We start from the raw sequence: 21,066 nt of genomic DNA, 5'->3' as shown, positions 1-21,066 counted from the left end.
AGCTGCGTCAAGACGTGTGGGCATTTTTACTTCGTGCCACACGCATGGGGTGAAGATGAGTAGTACTTGTTGGGCGTGTGGCACGAAGTAGCCGCGCCCACACGTGTAGGCAATTCTAATGTCCACCCACACACAGCCCGTGTGGGCTGCCTCCTGCTCACACCACACACGGTGTGTGGGTGTATGTCGTATATGCCACACGTGTGGCAGTTATCGGCGTCCTTAAAAAGAGGAACGTGCTAGAGGCTTCGAGTCGGTATCGGCACCGGTCCATATGTTGAGTTTCTCTACAGTATTACTCTCTTGTTGAATAATGTGCATACAAATTTTCAGAAAAGTCAAAACTCGAAAACTAAAATATTTACATCTAGAATGTTAAACATATATTATTAGGTTCATCAAAAGACGTACTCCCTCCGTCCCATAATATAAGAACGTTTTTGGCACTACACTAATGTCAAAAACGTTCTTATATTATGGAACACCTCCATTCCACAATGTAGCGCTTCCTTTATCCACGTGCTTCAACTTTGACCGTAAATTTAACTACCAAGACCGATTGCGGTGGGAGCAAAAATTATATCAGTGAATTCGTATTCGAAAGAAGTTATCAATTACATAATTTTTTCTCTCGCCATAGTTGGTCTCGTTGGTTAAATTTATGATCAAAATTAGACCTCGAAAAGCGTGGGCGCACTATATTTTGGAATGGAGAGAGTATTTTATATATTTGGTTAATACTTTTCTCTATAAATTTGGTCAAAGTTTGATTTTAGAAAAATTTATATGCAGTACATTATGGAACGAAGGGAGCATTAGTATTTTGAAAATTAATTTCTTTCAAAACTAAGTGTCCTTACAATTACTAAGGAGAAAATTCCTTATATAACACTGTTTTAAATATTGGTTCCCTATTTAACACTCTAATAAATTTTCTTCCCTAAATAACACCAAGTGTAATTTTTTTTCCCTTTCTAACACTTCCGTCAAGTCCGTTAGCATATGCCGTTAAGATCTGGATTGACTGATGTCAGTATTTTCTTGTTGGACGAAATTACCCCTTTGAGGAAAAAGAAAAACAGAGACCAAACCGGTCTCTCTATTCTCTCCCGACCCGACTCTTCTCATCCCCTTTCTTCCCAACCCTACAGGCGGCGGCAGCGAACCTCCCAGACCTAGCGGCAGCGGCGGAGGGCTATGGATGGCGGCAGTTCTGCGGATGGAGACGGCGCGGCGGACGACGGCCATGGCGCGGCTGCGGACGACGGCCATGGCGCGGCTGCGGACGTGCTTGCCGATGGCGCCGGCGGGGCTGAGGTCAGGTCAATCCAGGGCGTCGGGCTAGCCTCGGGCTGCGGTGGGGTTGAGCCAGCATCGGTCCAGGCCGGAGACTCGGCTACAGCTGGCTCGGGCCTGGCCGGTGGCTCGGCTGCAGCTGGCTCGGGCCAGGGCGTGGCAGTGGCTGGGGTCTCTGGCGAGGGCACGGCTGGGTCGTTCTTGGCAGCAGCTTCAGGCCAGGGAGGTACTCAGTTGCCGCCAGCAACATGGGCGTGTCCAGATGGGTAAGGGCCAGTCCATCTAGTAGCAATTATCATGCATAGATTGTGCTAGTTTGTGTAGCTGTGTATTTGAGGAAGAGATCTTTTCACTTAATTTCTGTTAATGATCAGATTGTCTAGCAATACTCATGCATAGGTTTAAAGCAAAGTTTAAAGTTGTCTTTTTAATTCACAGGATGGATCCAAATTCGAGTTATTTGCTCAAAATTAAATTGTTTGGCAATCCAAAGAAAGCTCGAAAGGACATAAGATGTTTTTGTTTTGAGAAGGTTATCGATTGTGACTTGACAAATTATAAGGATTTGGTCGAGTCAATTGTAGAGCAGTACCCGCCGCGTTATTTGGAAGTTGCACATGTGCAATATTATGACTATGCTCTTAAAAACTGTCCAAAAGTAAAATCTGACCAAGATTTGATGATTATGTTTGAAAAACACTCGGAGACAAAGATGCTGCATATGATTATTGCATATTGTGATCCCTCGGAACCATATGAGCCTATCACCGAGTGGGATGAACCTAACAGCAATATAGAACATGAGGATGATACTTACCTTCGCAACCCAAGACCTGAGAATGAGCATGTTGGTGTTGATGAGGAGAATATGTATGAAGTGGACGAACCTATGCCCTTAGATGTGGTTCTTTGTCGTAATAAAGAAAAGGATGATGAAGTAGAGGCGTCTGAAGTAGAGGACGATGAAGTAGGGGAGTCTGAAGTAGAGGATGATGAAGTAGAGGAGGATGAGGAGTTCCATGAGGCAGAGCATACTCCACATGTAGAGTATGACAAATTAGACCCTCCAATGACAAAAGGCTTTACATATCCCAGCATGAAAGAGTTCAAGTTGGCACTTTCTCAGCATGCAATCAAACATGAATTTGAGTATAACACCGAGTATAGTACACCTCATCGGTTTAGGGGCTATTGTTCAAGACGAGATGCTGATAATTGTCCATGGAGGATACATGCTTCTACGACGGAGGATAAGTGTACTGTAATGGTAATTGTTTAACTCTATTCATTTGTGAACATTTATTGCATAATTGTCAAGTGTTTTTAGCTAATTACCTCTATCTCTCTTTTTAAGGTGAAGAAAAACCCATGTGGTCATGATTGCTCTAGTACAAGAAGGAAAAAGAAGATGAAGAATGCAACCAAGTTTTGGATATGTGATAAGGTGAAGGATTGGCTGATTGAAGATGCTACTCTCGGAGCGAAGGCATTACGCAAAAAGATTAAAGAACACCACAAGGTTGACATCCACTACAAGAGGGTATATATGGGTAAGAAGCTAGCTCTGAAAGAACTATATGGTGATTGGGATAGCAGCTTTGACAATTTGTATAGGTTTAAAGCACAAGTTGGAATCTCTTGCCCTGGTAGCATAGTGCAGATTGATCATTACACTATAAAAGAAAAAATCAGGTTTAGAAGGTTCTTCTTTGCTTTGAAACCTTGCATAGATGGATTCCTTAGTGGTTGCAGACCGTATTTGGCAGTAGATAGCACATTCTTAACAGGCAGGTTTAAGGGGCAGCTAGCCAGTGCTACTGCTGTAGATGGCCATAATTGGATGTATCCACTTTGTTTTGGAATTTTTGATTCCGAAACAAATGAGAACTGGATCTGGTTCATGCAATTGCTTAGGCAAGCCATAGGATCGCCAAGGGGTTTAGCCATAAGCACTGATGCTGGCCAGGCGGTGATGACAGGGGTAAAGGAAGTTTTCCCAGAGGTAGAACATAGGGAATGCATGTTTCACTTGGTGTCAAACTTCAAGAAGAAGTATCACGGAAAGGTATTTGATGACCATCTTTGGGCTGCTGCTTACTCATGGAACAAGTATATATTTGAGAAAAATTGGGTTGCAATGGAGACAGCAAAGCCAGCAGCAACTACATATCTTAGGAAGTGGCACACTAGGTTGTGGACTAGGAGTCAGTTCTCAACCATTTGTAAGGTGGACTATGTAACCAACAACCTGGCAGAGTGCTTCAATAAATGGATTAAGCACCACAAGTCCTTGAACTTGGATGACTTAATTGACAAGCTTAGGCAGATGATTATGATCATGTGGAATCGAAGGAGAAAAGTAGCAAAGAAGTTAGCTGGCTTATTAATTTTGCCCCACATAATGAAGAAGTTGAATGCAAAGAGTAGAGAGTTAAACTTGGAGGTGGTAGAAAGCTCGGAAGAAGTTGCTAAAGTTACTCAATTGGGAGGCAGCGGGTTTAGGTTTGTCGTCAACTTGCATAACAACACATGTTCTTGTAGACAATGGCAAGTTTCCGGCCTTCCTTGCAAGCATGCTCTAGCATTCATCACATCACTTGTCATTGCACATATACAGAATTATGTGGACTCATATTACTCCATTGACAAGTTTAGGGCAGCTTATGGCCAACTAATCCCTGCTATGTGTGACAAGACCCAGTGGCCTGAATCTAACCATGGATTCTTCGTGCATCCACCCTTGTTAAAAGCTGTAGCTGGTCGGCCCCAAACTGAGAGGCATAAGGGTTGTGGTGAGAAAAAGAGGAAAAGTGGCCAGCACTTGTGCCCTATTTGCAAGGAATACGGGCACCATTGGCATAAGTGCAAGAAGGGTAACAAAGATGACATTGCTGCTTTCATGGCTGTGAGGTAATCAACTATCCATTCTACTCTCCTATTGCATGTTAACTACTTTCTTGCATTATTGTTTTGTAATCACCTATGAATGTTCACTACTTTCTCATTTCTCGTGTAGAGAACCACCAAAGAAGAGGAGGAAGACTACTAAAACATCCGAGTCATCCATTGTGCCAAGAGGTGATGACGCGCCGGCAGCCGCTATTTTCCACCAAGGTTACCTATTCTACACCAATGCTTGTTCCAAATAATAACTGAGTTTTTATTTGTGCCAAACGAAAACTGAGTTCGATTTGTATGTATTCATGCAATCCATAGCCAAAACTTGGAAACTACAACCAAGAAGAAGGGAAAGCATAACCAAACATTGGAGACTACAAACAAGAAAAATGCAAAAGGGGGGAAAAGGTGACCTTTTCTGTTTCTGGATTTTAATATCACATATTATGCATAGTTGATATTGTTGTTTGCTGCCATACATGTATCAAATATATCCATATGTATTGTTGTCATACATGCACTAGAATAATTTGACAGCCATGTTGTTATTTTAAGGGCCACAAGGAAGATGGAGCTTGCTAAAAAGGATCAAAACAATCTGATGGTTCCATTTGACAGCCCTGCAATGGGCACTAGAAGCAAAAGAGCTTACCCAACTAGCCCTGCAATGGGCACAAGAAGCAAAAGGCGGCTCAGCTTGTGAACTCCATCTAATTTCTTTCACTTAATGTCACTTTTGTTGCTGCTCATGTCATGTTGTGTGGACTTGGAGTAATGTATGTGAACCTGGGTATGATGTGAGCCACTTTTGGGTTGCTAATATGATGTATGTGTGGACTTGGAGTAATGTATGTGAACCTGGGTGTGATGTGAGCCACTTTTGGGTTGCTAATATGATGTATGTGTGGACTTGGAGTAATGTATGTGAACCTGGGTATGATGTGAGCCACTTTTGGGTTGCTAATATGATGTATGTGTGGACTTGGAGTAATGTATGTGACCCTGGGTATGATGTGAGCCACTTTTGGGTTGCTAATATGATGTATACGCATGATGTATGTGAGTCTGGATGTATATGGAGTGCCTCATGCCATTGGCAAATTTGAAAGGTGTGTGTTGAACAATATACATATGAATTTTGTCGCAGGTTCTGCACAATTTTGAATTAAATTTCGAAATAAAAAACTGTCCAGAATTGCATGTTTACAAGGAAAGTTCTGCCCAGTTTTGCAATTAACAACAGGAAAAAATTATTGATCCCCATGTGAATGATTTTGATCACAAGTTGCATTAGGGGTAAGATCGTCTTTTCATGTACCATTTAACACCGTTAGTATTCAAAATAGACGGAAGTGTCACAAAGGGAACAAATTTTAGCATTGTTGTTAGATAAGGAAGAAAATTTTTTACGGTGTTAAATAGGGCACAAAAATTTAAGCGAGTGTTAAATAAGGAATTCTCTCATTACTAAGCTCCCTCAGAGAGGCTAGAAGAGCTTTAATCCTTTTTTTTGAAGTGGACCCCGTTGGTAACCGTCTGGTTGGGCATAATTGTGTAACCGTCCTGCATAACAGTATCAGAACCAACATTCCATTAACACACTTTAAAAATAGGAATTTTCAATTTTGTGAATTTCCAAAATATTCATTTGTTTTGGAAAAAACATTGAATTTAAACAATCCTAGTCACAATTACTAAGCTCCCTACAAACAGAGGCCCAATAAAGCTTCAAAATTTTCCCTTCAAGTGGACCCTGCTTGTAAGCGTCTGGTTGGGCCACCGGTCCTGCATGACAGTATCAGAACCAACATTCCATTAACACACTTTAGAAAAAGCATTCATTAATTTTATTTTATTTGAATTTTCAATAATATTCATAATTTTAGAAAACATTTATGAATTTAAAAATGTTCATAAATTTTAAAATTGTTCATAAATATGAAAATATACCAATGAATTCTAAAAACTGTTAACGAGTTTTATAATTGTTCATGACTTAATAATGTTCACGGACTTAGAAAATCTCTGTAAGTTTTTAAAGAGTTCATGAATATGAAAAAATCTTCAAGAATTTTTAAAAGAATGCTCACAATTTTGAAGAAAACATTTTTTATTTGAGGAAATGTTCAAAAGTTCAAAATATGTTCCTGATTTTCAAAAACAATTCATGAATAAACAATGAAAAGTAAAACAAATATACAAGCGAATAGGAAAAGTATGGTAGAGAGATTATTTTCTAGGAAAAATCGAACGAAATCACAAACCTGCATGGCCAACCCAGTACTGCCCATGAGGTTCATGTTTGCTCGCATCTTGCGGGATTAAGTCGGTGTTGGTATTCGATGGATCCGTTTTTGATCCAGTTTTGTCTGTATGTTTATAGATTTAATCCTTTTGATATACGATTCTCTTTATCGGTGATGGTTGCTGCTCTGTTGCGCTAGTCCTGTAGGGCTTAGCACGGCGATTTTTTGACTGTCTATTACAATAAGGTTTGCCGGTTCCGGTGAGGGATGGACGAAGAAGGCGACATGTCTTTTGTCTTGCTCCAATGCTTATAGTCGTCGCTGGTGGTCATATATTTTTGGTTGTAATTTTTGTACATCTGGTGTTCTTTTGTACTGCCACGATTGATTATAAATAGGTTGAAAATTCCCCGCAGGAAAAACAATGATCACCACCATAGTGCTAAACTAACACATAGCATATCATCGGATAGCATACAAAATAAGTTCATTTTACCCATCGATAACCTTATAGGGCCCACACTCTTTCACATCCTCCTCTTAGATACCGGGGCTATTTCTCGCACGTTGTGAGACTTAACTCGGTTTTGCCTTTGGCTCGGCCCAGTATTATAAACAGAGAAGAAAAATAAACTAACATGTAGGAAGCTACTTGGGCCCGCCCATTACTAACAACGCCTGAGGCGATACGAGCTTGTGTCTCACCATAAATGAGACGAAGACGCTCCCCCTCTTAAACACCGCTTGGATGTAGATGTTGGGCCTAGAATTCAACTTTGGTGTTTGGGTGGCTCGTATATCATTGTTTGAAAAGCCATGACATTCTTTGGCAACGGATATTTGAAGTCCCGCGACAACACTCATGTGCCCCAGCCATCAATTTGGAGACAAGACCCTAAGTTTCCCCTCTTAGTTGGCATCCCTCCCCCTCCGCGTGCGCCTCGCATACCCCTTCATCTTGCTCGTGGCGAAAATAAAAGTGGTATTAAACAGTCCTCGACGCATTGTGCAAGGCAGTCGCCTGTCTCCGCCCTCCTCCTCCGTCTCTCACCTCTCCGGCGAATCTCCGACACCCCATAGCGAGCGCCTCCTAGAAATGAGCAATCCCAATGGGCAATGACCATCCAAACAAGCATCATAATGGAGTCTGTCCTCCGAATTCCATGTGCCAATTGCTGGAACATCCAAACAACAAATTTTGAGTTCAGTCTCATTATCAATGTCCTTGGTTGGAACCAATTCAATTCCATGGCCTTCAATAACAAAACCTTACTTTCCCATTCACTCGTCCTTTCCCCGACTAACACCTGGTCGTGGTCCTGATAAAAAACTTAGCGATGATCCAACACCTAATGTTTGTGACGCTAAAAAAAGCAGCTAATGCTTTTGTTAGGCTAGACACTCACCCCTCTACAAGTATGTACTTAAGTTGAGTTGGAGGGCTTACTTTGAGATGGACAGTCGAGGCAGCTGTCTAGCATGGAGAGTTGGCCATGGCCTTGTTCAACTGGAGAAGGATTGGGGATGGAGGGCGACAAGTAAAACTCCACTTGCTCCCAGTGAATTTCCTTATGCTATTTTCACCCTTTTTTCATATAAAACTGTATTTTAACATCGTATTGATTCATGGACGCAATTTTCAAGTACAACTTTGCAGCAAAAGGAAAATACATTCGCCTTGTTTTCATCACGGCCAGAGCACCGCAATGATCGGAGAGAGGTCGTGGGGGAGGTGGGAAGGTGTGGGGGATGCAATGCAAGGAGAAGATTCTTTGCATCGCCGGAGCTCAAGGCCGTGGCACGGCTTGGGAGATGGGGTGGCTGGCTAACACATGCTTTGGATGTGGCACAGAGCTTGCGAAGGACGGTCGGCGATGGTGCCTCCCTGGAGCACTGACGGTGGGAGGCTTCGTTTCATTCGCATGTGGCAGCTTCTGCGACGGCGGGGAGAGTCGGTGAGGGAAGGATTAAGGAACACAAAAAGGCGGCAGCGGGGCGCCTCACACACAGGAGGTGTGCCTACGACAGAGAACAGAGGCAACTGGAGGCATTGGTTGGACGGTGAAAATTCCTCCGACCAAGTGTTTCTTTTAGAGCTTTTATTATTAAAATATTTCAAGAGTTTCCCGCAAAGGAAAGAAAAACAGTTAAACATTTTCTTCGATTGTTTTCTGGAGTGCTTATGTCTTGTGATCACTGAATGCAAACCCATGATCAAGACAATTACATCAGTTTTCTTACAAAAGTATCCTATTCCTACGTTTTGCTTGCTCATTTCACCTGTCTTTCTATGCAAGCGCAAACATATACTCCCTCCGTCTGAAAAAGCTTGTCCCTCAAATGAATGTATCTAGCATCGAGTTAGTGCTAGATACATTCATTTGAGGCACAAGTTTGGGACAAGTTTTTTCGAACGGAGGGAGTATAATCTAAGACTTTATTTTTTCTGTTGGCTTGCATGTCTTCACCATCATGATCATGATATGCGTCCCAACCTGCTGCTGATATGAGGTTCTACTTTCTATCTGAACTATGTGTATTTACTTGACCCAAATAAGAGACATTCACACCTCTTTCCTGTCTCTCTTTTATTGCCTACAGTAGGAGTATAATGCAAACTGTCTCGCTTGAATCTTAACCATAAGGAACAGCCGAACAGGGGCATTGGAAGAATTGTCATGCACACAAGAAAGAGCCAAGTACTAATCTGGCAATCATAATGCCTCAGAGCCAACAGAAAATGCCACTTTTCAAACACCTAGCGCATCAGCACAACATACACAACACACTGACGTTCAAGAATGACACTGATATATACTCCCTCCGCCCAAAAAAGTTTGTCCCTCAAATAGATGTATCTAGCACCAGGGACAAGCTTTTTCGACGGAGGGAGTATCAGGCAGCACATGCTCACAAAGCAGAAAACTTGTCCAACAGAAAAACACCCATATTTCTGTCTGCCATGTAGTACCAGCAAAACCACAACTTAATAGTACAATAGCAGATAGAGGGACATAACTGGGTGAATCGGTATACTATTATTATTCAAGGTGTTCATCAAGAGCTAGCATGGCTTTATCAGCACATCAAGTCGACAGAGCTGTGCATGGACACTTGACAGATAACAAAGATGTGCATGAAAGTAAATCCTCATTCTCAGGGTCGGAGCATCTTTTGCCATCCAACGAGGAAGTCGTCGTCGACCTCGACATAGCCTCGCTTCTCATACTCAGCCCGGACAAGTGCGTGGTACTTGTTCAATCTCTCTCGAAAGGCGAACATAGCGCGGGCAGCATTATAGAGATCAACCTTGGACCTGTCCATCTGCTCCTCCGGTGAAGGCAGCAAGCTGGGGTTTTCGCGCCTCAGGGACTCGTAGTGATGGGAGACAGGACCATCCACCACGAAGGCAAGGGTCCAATTGATCTCTTCCTGCGTCAGCCGCGTCAACCTTTTCTCGCGTACGGCCTCCACTGTCGGCTTCAACGAATCTGCGGCGACTTCCGGCGCCGCCTCCGCTTTGCACACCTTCAGCGGACACTCCTCGCCAGCCGCCGCAGCCTTCTCGGCCTTCCTTTTGGTGGCACCACTGACCGGCCATCGACGAGCACCCTTCATGTTCATGGCCGGCCATCCCCTTGCTCGCCGACTCCTCATCCGCCGCTTGGTGATACTACTTCCTCACTCCCGTGAAATTTGGGGACTTGGGACCGATCTACCTCTCGTGATCTTATAATTTGTTTGTGTTGTTGGAGTTTTTTCTTTTTCGAGACAAGTTTTGCATGCGGCCCGTGCGACGGCACAGGGCGTTCAATTTTTTACGGTCCCCGGATTCCCATTGCAGCAATTTTTTTCCAATAGTATACGTATGCCCTATTTCTGTCGGTTGCCCATTTTTTATATCATATCAAGCCCTAAAATTTGCTACAAGTACTACATAGTAGTTTCAATACTTCTAGCGGTTGCCGTAAAAATACAAACTCTGCTACACGAACCCAACCGCGCCACAGAAACTTTCCGTTACCGAGTCGCCACCCATCCACCACCGCTACCTGACATCTACGCCATGGAAGGCACCACCAATGCGACCGCCGATGCCGCCGACCTCCCCTTTTCTAAATGTATTATTTTCAAAATAATTTCTTGAACAATTGTACTTATTTTCCTGTAATTTTCAAAACAAATATCATCCCAGTCGTCCCCGGAAAGAAATTTGGGGCTTGTTATCTTCAAAACCCAATGATAATCTTATCAGACCCACGCTCTCCTGTATCCTCCTCATAGACGCCAGGGTTGTTTCTCGGACGCTGCGATAGTTAACTCGGTCTTGTCTATGGCGGGGCGTTAACTGTTGGGGAACGTAGTAATTTCAAAAATTTCCTACGCACACGCAAGATCATGGTGATGCATAGCAACGAGGGGGAGAGTGTAGTCTACGTACCCTCGTAGACCGACAGCGGAAGCGTTATGACAACGCGGTTGATGTAGTCGTACGTCTTTACGGCCCGATCGATCAAGCACCGAAACTACGCAACTCCGAGTTCTAGCACACGTTCAGCTCGATGACGATCCCCGGACTCCGATCCAGCAAAGTGTCGGGGAAGAGTTCCGTCAGCACGACGACGTGGTGACGATCTTGATGTTCTACCGTCGCAGGGCTTCGCCTAAGCACCGCTACAATATTATCGAGGATTATGGTGGAGGGGGGCACCGCACACGGCTAAGAGAACGATCACGAAGATCAACTTGTGTGTCTAGGGGTGCCCCCTGCCCCCGTATATAAAGGAGCAAGGGGAGGAGGCCGGACCTAGGAGGGGCGCGCCAGGGAATAGGATTCCTACTCCTAGTTGGAGTAGGTTTCCTCCTTTCCTAGTCCAACTAGGAGAAGGGGGGAAAGGGGGGAAGAGGGGAAGGAAGGGAGAGAGGGGCCGCACCCCAAACCCCTTGTCCAATTCGGACTGGGCTTGGGAGGGGCGCGCGCCACCTCCTGGTCCTTCCCACTAAGGCCCATTAAGGCCCATTGCTTCTTCCTCGTATTCCCGTAACTCCCTGGTACCTCCGAAAATACCCGAATCACTCAGAACCTTTCCGATGTCCGAATATAGTCGTCCAATATATCGATCTTTACGTCTCGACCATTTCGAGACTCCTCGTCATATCCCCGATCTCATCCGGGACTCCGAACTCCTTCAGTACATCAAAACTCATAAACTCATAATATATCTGTCATCGAAACCTTAAGCGTGCGGACCCTACGGGTTCGAGAACAATGTAGACATGACCGAGACACGTCTCCGGTCAATAACCAATAGCGGAACCTGGATGCTCATATTGGCTCCCACATATTCTATGAAGATCTTTATCGGTCAGACCGCATAACAACATACGTTGTTCCCTTTGTCATCGGTATGTTACTTGCCCGAGATTCGATCGTCGGTATCTCAATACCTAGTTCAATCTCGTTACCGGCAAGTCTCTTTACTCGTTTTGTAATACATCATCTCGCAACTAACTCATTAGTTGCAACGCTTGCAAGGCTTATGTGATGTGCATTACCGAGAGGGCCCGGAGATACCTCTCCGACAAACGGAGTGACAAATCCTAATCTCGAAATACGCCAACCCAACATGTACCTTTGGAGACACCTGTAGAGCTCCTTTGTAATCACCCAGTTACGTTGTGACGTTTGGTAGCACACAAAGTGTTCCTCTGGCAAACGGGAGTTGCATAATCTCATAGTCATAGGAACATTTATAAGTCATGAAGAAAGCAATAGCAACATACTAAACGATCAGGTGCTAAGCTAATGGAATGGGTCATGTCAATCACATCACTCTTCTAATGATGTGATCCCGTTAATCAAATAACAACTCTTTTGTTCATGGTTAGGAAACATAACCATCTTCGATTAACGAGCTAGTCAAGTAGAGGCATACTAGTGACACTCTGTTTGTCTATGTATTCACACATGTATTATGTTTCCGGTTAATACAATTCTAGCATGAATAATAAACATTTATCATGATATAAGGAAATAAATAATAACTTTATTATTGCCTCTAGGGCATATTTCTTTCAGTCTTCCACTTGCACTAGAGTCAATAATCTAGTTCACATCGCCATGTGATTCAACACTAATAGTTCACATCACCATGTGATTAACACCCATAGTTCGCATTGTCATGTGACCTATACCCAAAGGGTTTACTAGAGTCAGTAATCTAGTTCACATCGTTTATGTGATTAACACCCAAAGAGTACTAAGGTGTGATCATGTTTTGCTTGTGAGATAATTTTAGTCAACGGGTCTGTCACATACAGATCCGTAAGTATTTTGCGAATTCTATGTCTACAATGCTCTGCACGGAGCTACTCTAGCTAATTGCTCCCACTTTCAATATGTATCTAGATCGAGACTTAGAGTCATCCAGATCTGTGTCAAAACTTGCATCGACGTAACTTTTTACGACGAACCTTTTTGTCACCTCCATAATTGAGAAATATTTCCTTATTCCACTAAGGATAATTTTGACCGCTGTCCAGTGATCTACTCTTAGATCACTATTTTACTCCCTTGCTTAACACAGTGTAGGGTATACAATAGATCTGGTACACAGCATGGCATACTTTATAGAACCTATGGCTGAGGCATAGGGAATGACTTTTATTCTCTTTCTATCTTCTGCCGTGGTCGGGCTTTGAGTCTTACTCAATTTCACACCTTGTAACACAGCCAAGAACTCTTTCTTTGACCGTTCCAATTTTTGAACTACTTGAAAATATTGTCAAGGTATGTACTCATTGAAAAAAAAACTTATCAAGCGTCTTGATCTATCTCTATAGATCTTGATGCTTAATATGTAAACAGCTTCACCGAGGTCTTTCTTTGAAAAACTTCTTTCAAAATACTCCTTTATGCTTTGCAGAATAATTCTACATTATTTCCGATCAACAATATGTCATTCACATATACTTATCAGAAATGTTGTAGTGCTCCCACTCACTTTCTTGTAAATACAGGCTTCACCGCAAGTCTGTATAAAACTATATGCTTTGATCATCTCATCAAAGCGCATATTCCAACTCCGAGATGCTTGCACTAGTCCATAAATGGATCGCTGGAGCTTGCACATTTTGTTAGCACTTTTAGGATTGACAAAACCTTCTGGTTGTATCATATACAACTCTTCTTTAATAAATCCATTAAGGAATGCAGTTTTGTTTATCCATTTGCCGGATTTCATAAAATGCAGCAATTGCTAACATGATTCGGACAGACTTAAGCATAAATACGAGTGAGAAACTCTCATCGTAGTCAACACCTTGAACTTGTCGAAAACCTTTTTGCGACAATTCTAGCTTTGTAGATAGTAACACTACTATCAGCGTCCATCTTCCTCTTGAAGATCCATTTAATCTCAATGGCTCGCCGATCATTGGGCAAGTCAATCAAAGTCCATACTTTGTTCTCATACATGGATCTCATCTCAGATTTCATGGCCTCAAGCCATTTCGCGGAATCTGGGCTCATCATCGCTTCCTCATAGTTCGTAGGTTCATCATGGTCAAGTAACATGACCTCCAGAACAGGATTACCGTACCACTCTGGTGCAGATCTCACTCTGGTTTTACCTATGAGGTTCGGTAGTAACTTGATCTGAAGTTACATGATCATCATCATTAGCTTCCTCACTAATCGGTCTAGTAGTCACAGGAACAGATTTCTGTGATGAACTACTTTCCAATAAGGGAGCAGGTACAGTTACCTCATCAAGTTCTACTTTCCACCCACTCACTTCTTTCGAGAGAAATTCCTTTTCTAGAAAGGATCCATTCAAAGCAACGAATATCTTGCCTTCGGATCTGTGATAGAAGGTGTACCCAACATTTTCTTTTGGGTATCCTATGAAGACGCACTTCTCCGATTTGGGTTTGAGCTTATCAGGTTGAAACTTTTTCACATAAGCATTGCAACCTCAAACTTTAAGAAACGACAATTTTGGTTTCTTGCCAAACCATAGTTCAGATTGTGTCATTTCAACGGATTTAGATGGTGCCCTATTTAACGTGAATGCGGCTGTATCTAATGCATAACCCCAAAACGATAGTGGTAGATCGGTAAGAGACATCATAGATCGCACCATATCTAATAAAGTACGGTTATGACGTTCGGACACACCATTATATTGTGGTGTTCCAGGTGGCGTGAGTAGTGAAACTATTTCACATTGTTTTTAACTGAAGGCCAAACTCGTAACTCAAATACTCTTTTCTATGATCAGATCATAGAAACTTTATTTTCTTATTACGATGATTTTTCACTTCACTCTGAAATTCTTTGAACTTTTCAAATGTTTCAGACTTATATTTCATCAAGTAGATATACTCATATCTGCTCAAATCATCTGTGAAGATTAGAAAATAATGATACCTGTTGCGAGCCTCAATATTCATCGGACCACATACATCAGTATGTATGATTTCCAACAAATCTGTTGCTCGCTCCATTGTTCCGAAGAACAGAGTCTTAGTCATCTTGCCCATGAGGCATGGTTCGCAAGCATCAACTGATTCATAATCAAGTGATTCCAAAAGCCCATCAGCATGGAGTTTCTTCATGCGCTTTACACCAATATGACCTAAACGGCAGTGCCACAAATAAGTTGCACTATCATTATTAACTTTGCATCTTTTGGTTTCAATATTATGATTATGTGTATCACTATGATCGAGATCTAACGAACTATTTTCATTGGGTGTGTAACCATATAAGGTTTTATTCATGTAAACAGAACAACAATTTATTCTCTTACTTAAATGAATAACCGTATTACAATAAACATGATCAAATCATATTCATGCTCAACGCAAACACCAAATAACACTTATTTAGGTTCAACACTAATCCCGAAATTATAGGGAGTGTGTGATGATGATCATATCAATCTTGGAACCATTTCCAACACACATCATCACTTTACCCTTAACTAGACTCTGTTTATTCTGCAACTCCCGTTTCGAGTTACTAATCTTAGCAATTGAACTAGTATCAAATACTGAGGGGTTGCTATAAACACTAGTAAAGCACACATCAATAACATGTATATCAAATATACTTATGTTCACTTTGCCATCCTTCTTATCCGCCAATCAGTTGGGGTAGTTCCGCTTTCAGTGATCAGTCCCTTTGCAGTAGAAGCACTTAGTCTCAGGCTTAGGACCAGACTTGGGCTTCTTCACTTGAGCAGCAGCTTGCTTGCTGTTCTTCTTGAAGTTCCCCTTCTTCCCTCTGCCCTTTTCTTGAAACTAATGGTCTTGTCTACCATCAACACTTGATGTTTTTCTCGATTTCTACCTTCATCAATTTCAGCATTACGAAGAGCTTGGGAATCGTTTCCGTTATCCCTTGCATATTATAGTTCATCACGAAGTTCTACTAACTTGGTGATGGTGACTAGAGAATTCTGTCAATCACTATTTTATCTGGAAGATTAACTCCCACTTGATTCAAGTGATTGTAGTACCCAGACAATCTGAGCACATGCTCACTGCTTGAGCGATTCTCCTCCATCTTTTAGCTATAGAACTTGTTGGAGACTTCATATCTCTCAACTCAGGTATTTGCTTGAAATATTAATTTCAACTCCTGGAACATCTCATATGGTTCATGACGTTCAAAACGTCTTTGAAGTCCCGATTCTAAGCCGTTAAGCATGGTGCACTAAACTATCAAGTAGTCATCATATTGAGCTAGCCAAACATTCATAACGTCTACATCTGCTCCTGCAATAGGTCTATCACCTAGCGGTGCATCAATGACATAATTCTTCTGTGCAGCAATGAGGATAAACCTCAGATCACGGATCCAATCCGCATCATTGCTACTAACATCTTTCAACACAATTTTCTCTAGGAACATATCAAAATAAACACAGGGAAGCAACAACGCAAGCTATTGATCTACAACATGATTTGCAAAATACTACCAGGACTAAGTTCATGATAAATTTAAGTTCAATTTAATCATATTACTTAAGAACTCCCACTTAGATAGACACCCCTCTAATCCTCTAAGTGATCACGTGATCCAAATCAACTAAACCATGTCCGATCATCACGTGAGATGGAGTAGTTTCATTGGTGAACATCACTATGTTGATCATATCTACTATATGATTCACGCTCGACCTTTCGGTCTCCGTGTTCCGAGACCATATCTGTATATGCTTGGCTTGTCAAGTATAACCTGAGTATTCTGCGTGTGCAACTGTTTTGCACCCGTTGTATTTGAACGTAGAGCCTATCACACCCGATCATCACGTAGTGTCTCAGCACGAAGAACTTTCGCAATGGTGCATACTCAGGGAGAACACTTCTTGATAATTAGTGAGAGATCATCTTAAAATGCTACCGTCAATCAAAGCAAGATAAGATGCATAAAAGATAAACATCACATGCAATCAATATAAGTGATATGATATGGCCATCATCATCTTGTGCTTGTGATCTCCATCTTCGAAGCACCATCATGATCACCATCATCACCGGCGCGACACCTTGATCACCATCGTAGCATCGTTGTCGTCTCGCCAATCTTATGCTTCCACGACTATCGCTACCGCTTAGTGATAAAGTAAAGCATTACAGCGCAATTGCATTGCATACAATAAAGCGACAATCATATGGCTCCTGCCAGTTGCCGATAACTTGGTTAAAAAACATGATAATCTCATACAATAAAATTTAGCATCATGTCTTGACCATATCACATCACAACATGCCCTGCAAAAACAAGTTAGACGTCCTCTACTTTGTTGTTGCAAGTTTTACGTGGCTGCTACGGGCTTAAGCAAGAACCAATCTTACCTACACATCAAAACCACAACGATAGTTTGTCAAGTTGGTGCTGTTTTAACCTTCGCAAGGATCGGGCGTAGCCACACTCGGTTCAACTAAAGTTGGAGAAACTGTCACCCGCTAGCCACCTTTGTGCAAAGCACGTCGGGAGAACCGGTCTCGCGTAAGCGTACGCGTAATGTCGGTCCGGGCCGCTTCGTCCAACAATACCGCCGAACCAAAGTATGACATGCTGGTAAGCAGTATGACTTATATCGCCCACAACTCACTTGTGTTCTACTCGTGCATATAACATCAACACATAAAATCTAGACTCGGATGCCACTGTTGGGGAACGTAGTAATTTCAAAAAATTTCTACGCACACGCAAGATCATGGTGATGCATAGCAACGAGGGGGAGAGTGTAGTCTACGTACCCTCGTAGACCGACAGCGGAAGCGTTATGACAACGCGGTTGATGTAGTCGTACGTCTTCACGGCCATATCGATCAAGCACCGAAACTACGGCACCTCCGAGTTCTAGCACACGTTCAGCTCGATGACGATCCCCGGACTCCGATACAGCAAAGTGTCGGGGAAGAGTTCCGTCAGCACGACAGCGTGGTGACGATCTTGATGTTCTACCGTCGCAGGGCTTCGCCTAAGCACCGCTACAATATTATCGAGGATTATGGTGGAGGGGGCCACCGCACACGGCTAAGAGAACGATCACGAAGATCAACTTGTGTGTCTAGGGGTGCCCCCTGCCCCCATATATAAAGGAGCAAGGGGAGGAGGCCGGCCCTAGGAGGGGCGCGCCAGGGAATAGGATTCCTACTCCTAGTTGGAGTAGGTTTCCTCCTTTCCTAGTCCAACTAGGAGAAGGGGGGAAAGGGGGGAAGAGGGGAAGGAAGGGAGAGAGGGGCCACGCCCCAAACCCCTTGTCCAATTCGGAATGGGCTTGGGAGGGGCGCGCGCCACCTCCTGGTCCTTCCCACTAAGGCCCATTAAGGCCCATTGCTTCTTCCTCGTATTCCCGTAACTCCCCGGTACCTCCGAAAATACCCGAATCACTCAGAACCTTTCCGATGTCCGAATATAGTCGTCCAATATATCGATCTTTACGTCTCGACCATTTCGAGACTCCTCGTCATGTACCCGATCTCATCCGGGACTCCGAACTCCTTCGGTACATCAAAACTCATAAACTCATAATATATCTGTCATCGAAACCTTAAGCTTGCGGACCCTACGGGTTCGAGAACAATGTAGACATGACCGAGACACGTCTCCGGTCAATAAACACTAGCGGAACCTGGATGCTCATATTGGCTCCCACATATTCTACGAAGATCTTTATCGGTCAGACCGCATAACAACATACGTTGTTCCCTTTGTCATCGGTATGTTACTTGCCCGAGATTCGATCGTCGGTATCTCAATACCTAGTTCAATCTCGTTACCGGCAAGTCTCTTTACTCGTTTTGTAATACATCATCTCGCAACTAACTCATTAGTTGCAATGCTTGCAAGGCTTATGTGATGTGCATTACCGAGAGGGCCCGGAGATACCTCTCCGACAAACGGAGTGACAAATCCTAATCTCGAAATACACCAACCCAACATGTACCTTTGGAGACACCTGTAGAGCTCCTTTGTAATCACCCAGTTACGTTGTGACGTTTGGTAGCACACAAAGTGTTCCTCCGGCAAACGGGAGTTGCATAATCTCATAGTCATAGGAACATTTATAAGTCATGAAGAAAGCAATAGCAACATACTAAACGATCGGGTGCTAAGCTAATGGAATGGGTCATGTCAATCACATCACTCTTCTAATGATGTGATCCGTTAATCAAATAACAACTCTTTTGTTCATGGTTAGGAAACATAACCATCTTCGATTAACGAGCTAGTCAAGTAGAGGCATACTAGTGACACTCTGTTTGTCTATGTATTGCCTCTAGGGATATAAGGAAATAAATAATAACTTTATTATTGCCTCTAGGGAATATTTCCTTCATTAACTGCCGCGAGGTTTTTCCTCCGTGGTTTTCTTTATCGTTTTTTCACTACTTGCATCAGTTTCCTTCGGTTTTTTCTCTATTTTCTTTGTTTTTTCTTTTTCCCTTTCCCTTTTTATTTTTTCTTTGGTTTTCATTGTTTCTTTATTTTTTTACCTTCTAGTTTTCCTTTCTTTTCCAACACAGTTTATTTTTTTTTTGTATACATCAAGAATATTTTTCATACACATTTACCTTTTTAAATAAATTATAAAAAATACAAATATATTTTTTGATACCTTATTTTCTTTACTACACATTGTATATTTTTGGTATACATCTGAAACATTATTTATGTACATGTTTAAGATTTTTCAAAGAAACAATTAACCTTTTTTCAAATTCATGTTTTTGAACATTTTAGCTGTTAAATATTTTTCTTTGTTTTTTTGCGGTTGAACTGTTAAATATTTTTTAAATACACACTTGAAACATTTTTCTGAATGATATGGTTTTTATAGAATGTGAACAGATTTTTACATTGTATAAACAGATTTTTTAATTTCATATTTTTGAAATGTGCGAGTATTTTTTAAATTCTAAGGTACATGTTTTGAATGGTATGATTGATTCGAATCACACTAACATTTTTTACATTGTATGAAGCTTTTAAAAAATTGCACATACATTTTACACGTGAACCTTTTTCTTAAATGGTATCAACGTTTTCTTAAATTAATTTGCAGTTTTTTATTTTTTAGGTAAAATTAAGTTTAGAAATATATGTATGTAGAATGCTTTCAGAAATATTAACAAAAGAAAAAAAGTGAATGATTAAAAGGAACAAAGAAGAAAAATAGACTAACCAACATGAAGCTACTTGGCCCGGCCCATTAGTAGCAATGCCTGAGGCCGAGACGAGCTTGTGTCTTGCTATAAGCGAGACAAAGCGGCTCCCTAGACACGAGCTTGTGCCAAAGTTGCTAAACCCTAGACACGGCTTGAATGTAGATACTGGGCCTAGAATTCAACTTTGGCGTTCAGGAGGCTCAAATATCATTGTTTGGAAAGCCTTGACATTCAGTCTAATTGACAACCAATATTTGACGCCCCACCACAATAAGCATGTGCCCTAGCCTTCAATTTAAAGGCAAAACCCTTGGTTCCCTCTTATGTGGGCAGCCCCCCCCCCCCTTTCCAAGTGCGCCTTGCATACCCCTTTTGTCTTGCTCGTGGGAAAAAAAGTGGTGTTAAACAGTCCTCGACGCATTGCATAAGTCAGTTGTCCGTCTTTGCTCTCCTCCTCCGTCTCTCACCTCCCCGGTGAATCTCCGTCACTCCTTAGCGACCGCCTCCTACAAATGAGGAATTCCAATTTGGACAATGGCCATCCAAGCAAGCATCACAATGGAGTCTATTCTCCGAATTGCAAGTACCAATTGCTCGAACATCCAAACAAATTTTGAGTTCTTGGTTTGAACCAATTGAATTCCATGGCCTCCAATAACGAAGCCTTGCTTTCCCACTCACTCGTCTTTTCCCTGATCAACACCTCGTCGTGGTACTGATCAAAGTCTTATCACGGAGCCAACACCTAATGCTTTTGTCAGGCTCTCTACAAGTACATACTCCCTCCATTTCAGGCTATTTTCACCCTTGTTGATATAAAACTGTATTGTAACATCATATTAATTCATTGATGCAATCTTCAAGTACAATTTTGTAGCAAAATGAAAATAAAAGAAATACATTCGCCCCTTTGTCCAAATAATTTATGTTCATCACG

The 21,066-nt window shown here is 42.2% G+C and overlaps 1 protein-coding gene across 2 annotated transcripts; it reads left to right on the top strand.

The window, feature by feature from the left end:
- Positions 1–1,134: 1,134 nt before the first annotated feature.
- On the top strand, positions 1,135–5,227 carry LOC147987304 (uncharacterized). 2 transcript variants are annotated; one of them, XM_087540291.1, is made up of 6 exons: positions 1,135–1,562; positions 1,735–2,563; positions 2,651–4,206; positions 4,313–4,404; positions 4,503–4,602; positions 4,750–5,227. In XM_087540291.1, the coding sequence occupies exons 1-6, from the start codon at positions 1,198–1,200 to the stop codon at positions 4,895–4,897; spliced, it is 3,090 nt and encodes a 1,029-aa protein (XP_087396417.1). In that variant the 5' UTR covers positions 1,135–1,197; the 3' UTR covers positions 4,898–5,227. The 2 variants fall into 2 exon arrangements, with proteins under 2 accessions (XP_087396417.1, XP_087396416.1); XM_087540290.1 differs by having other exon boundaries at positions 4,313–4,410; positions 4,513–4,602.
- The last annotated feature ends 15,839 nt before the right edge of the window (positions 5,228–21,066 follow it).

This window comes from Triticum urartu, chromosome 2A (assembly GCF_056163025.1).
Source record: "Triticum urartu cultivar PI428250 chromosome 2A, HENAU_Tu73, whole genome shotgun sequence".
NCBI lineage: Eukaryota > Viridiplantae > Streptophyta > Magnoliopsida > Poales > Poaceae > Triticum > Triticum urartu.
The sequence above is the reverse complement of the archived record's forward strand: the minus strand, read 5'-3'. Positions and strand labels throughout refer to the sequence as shown.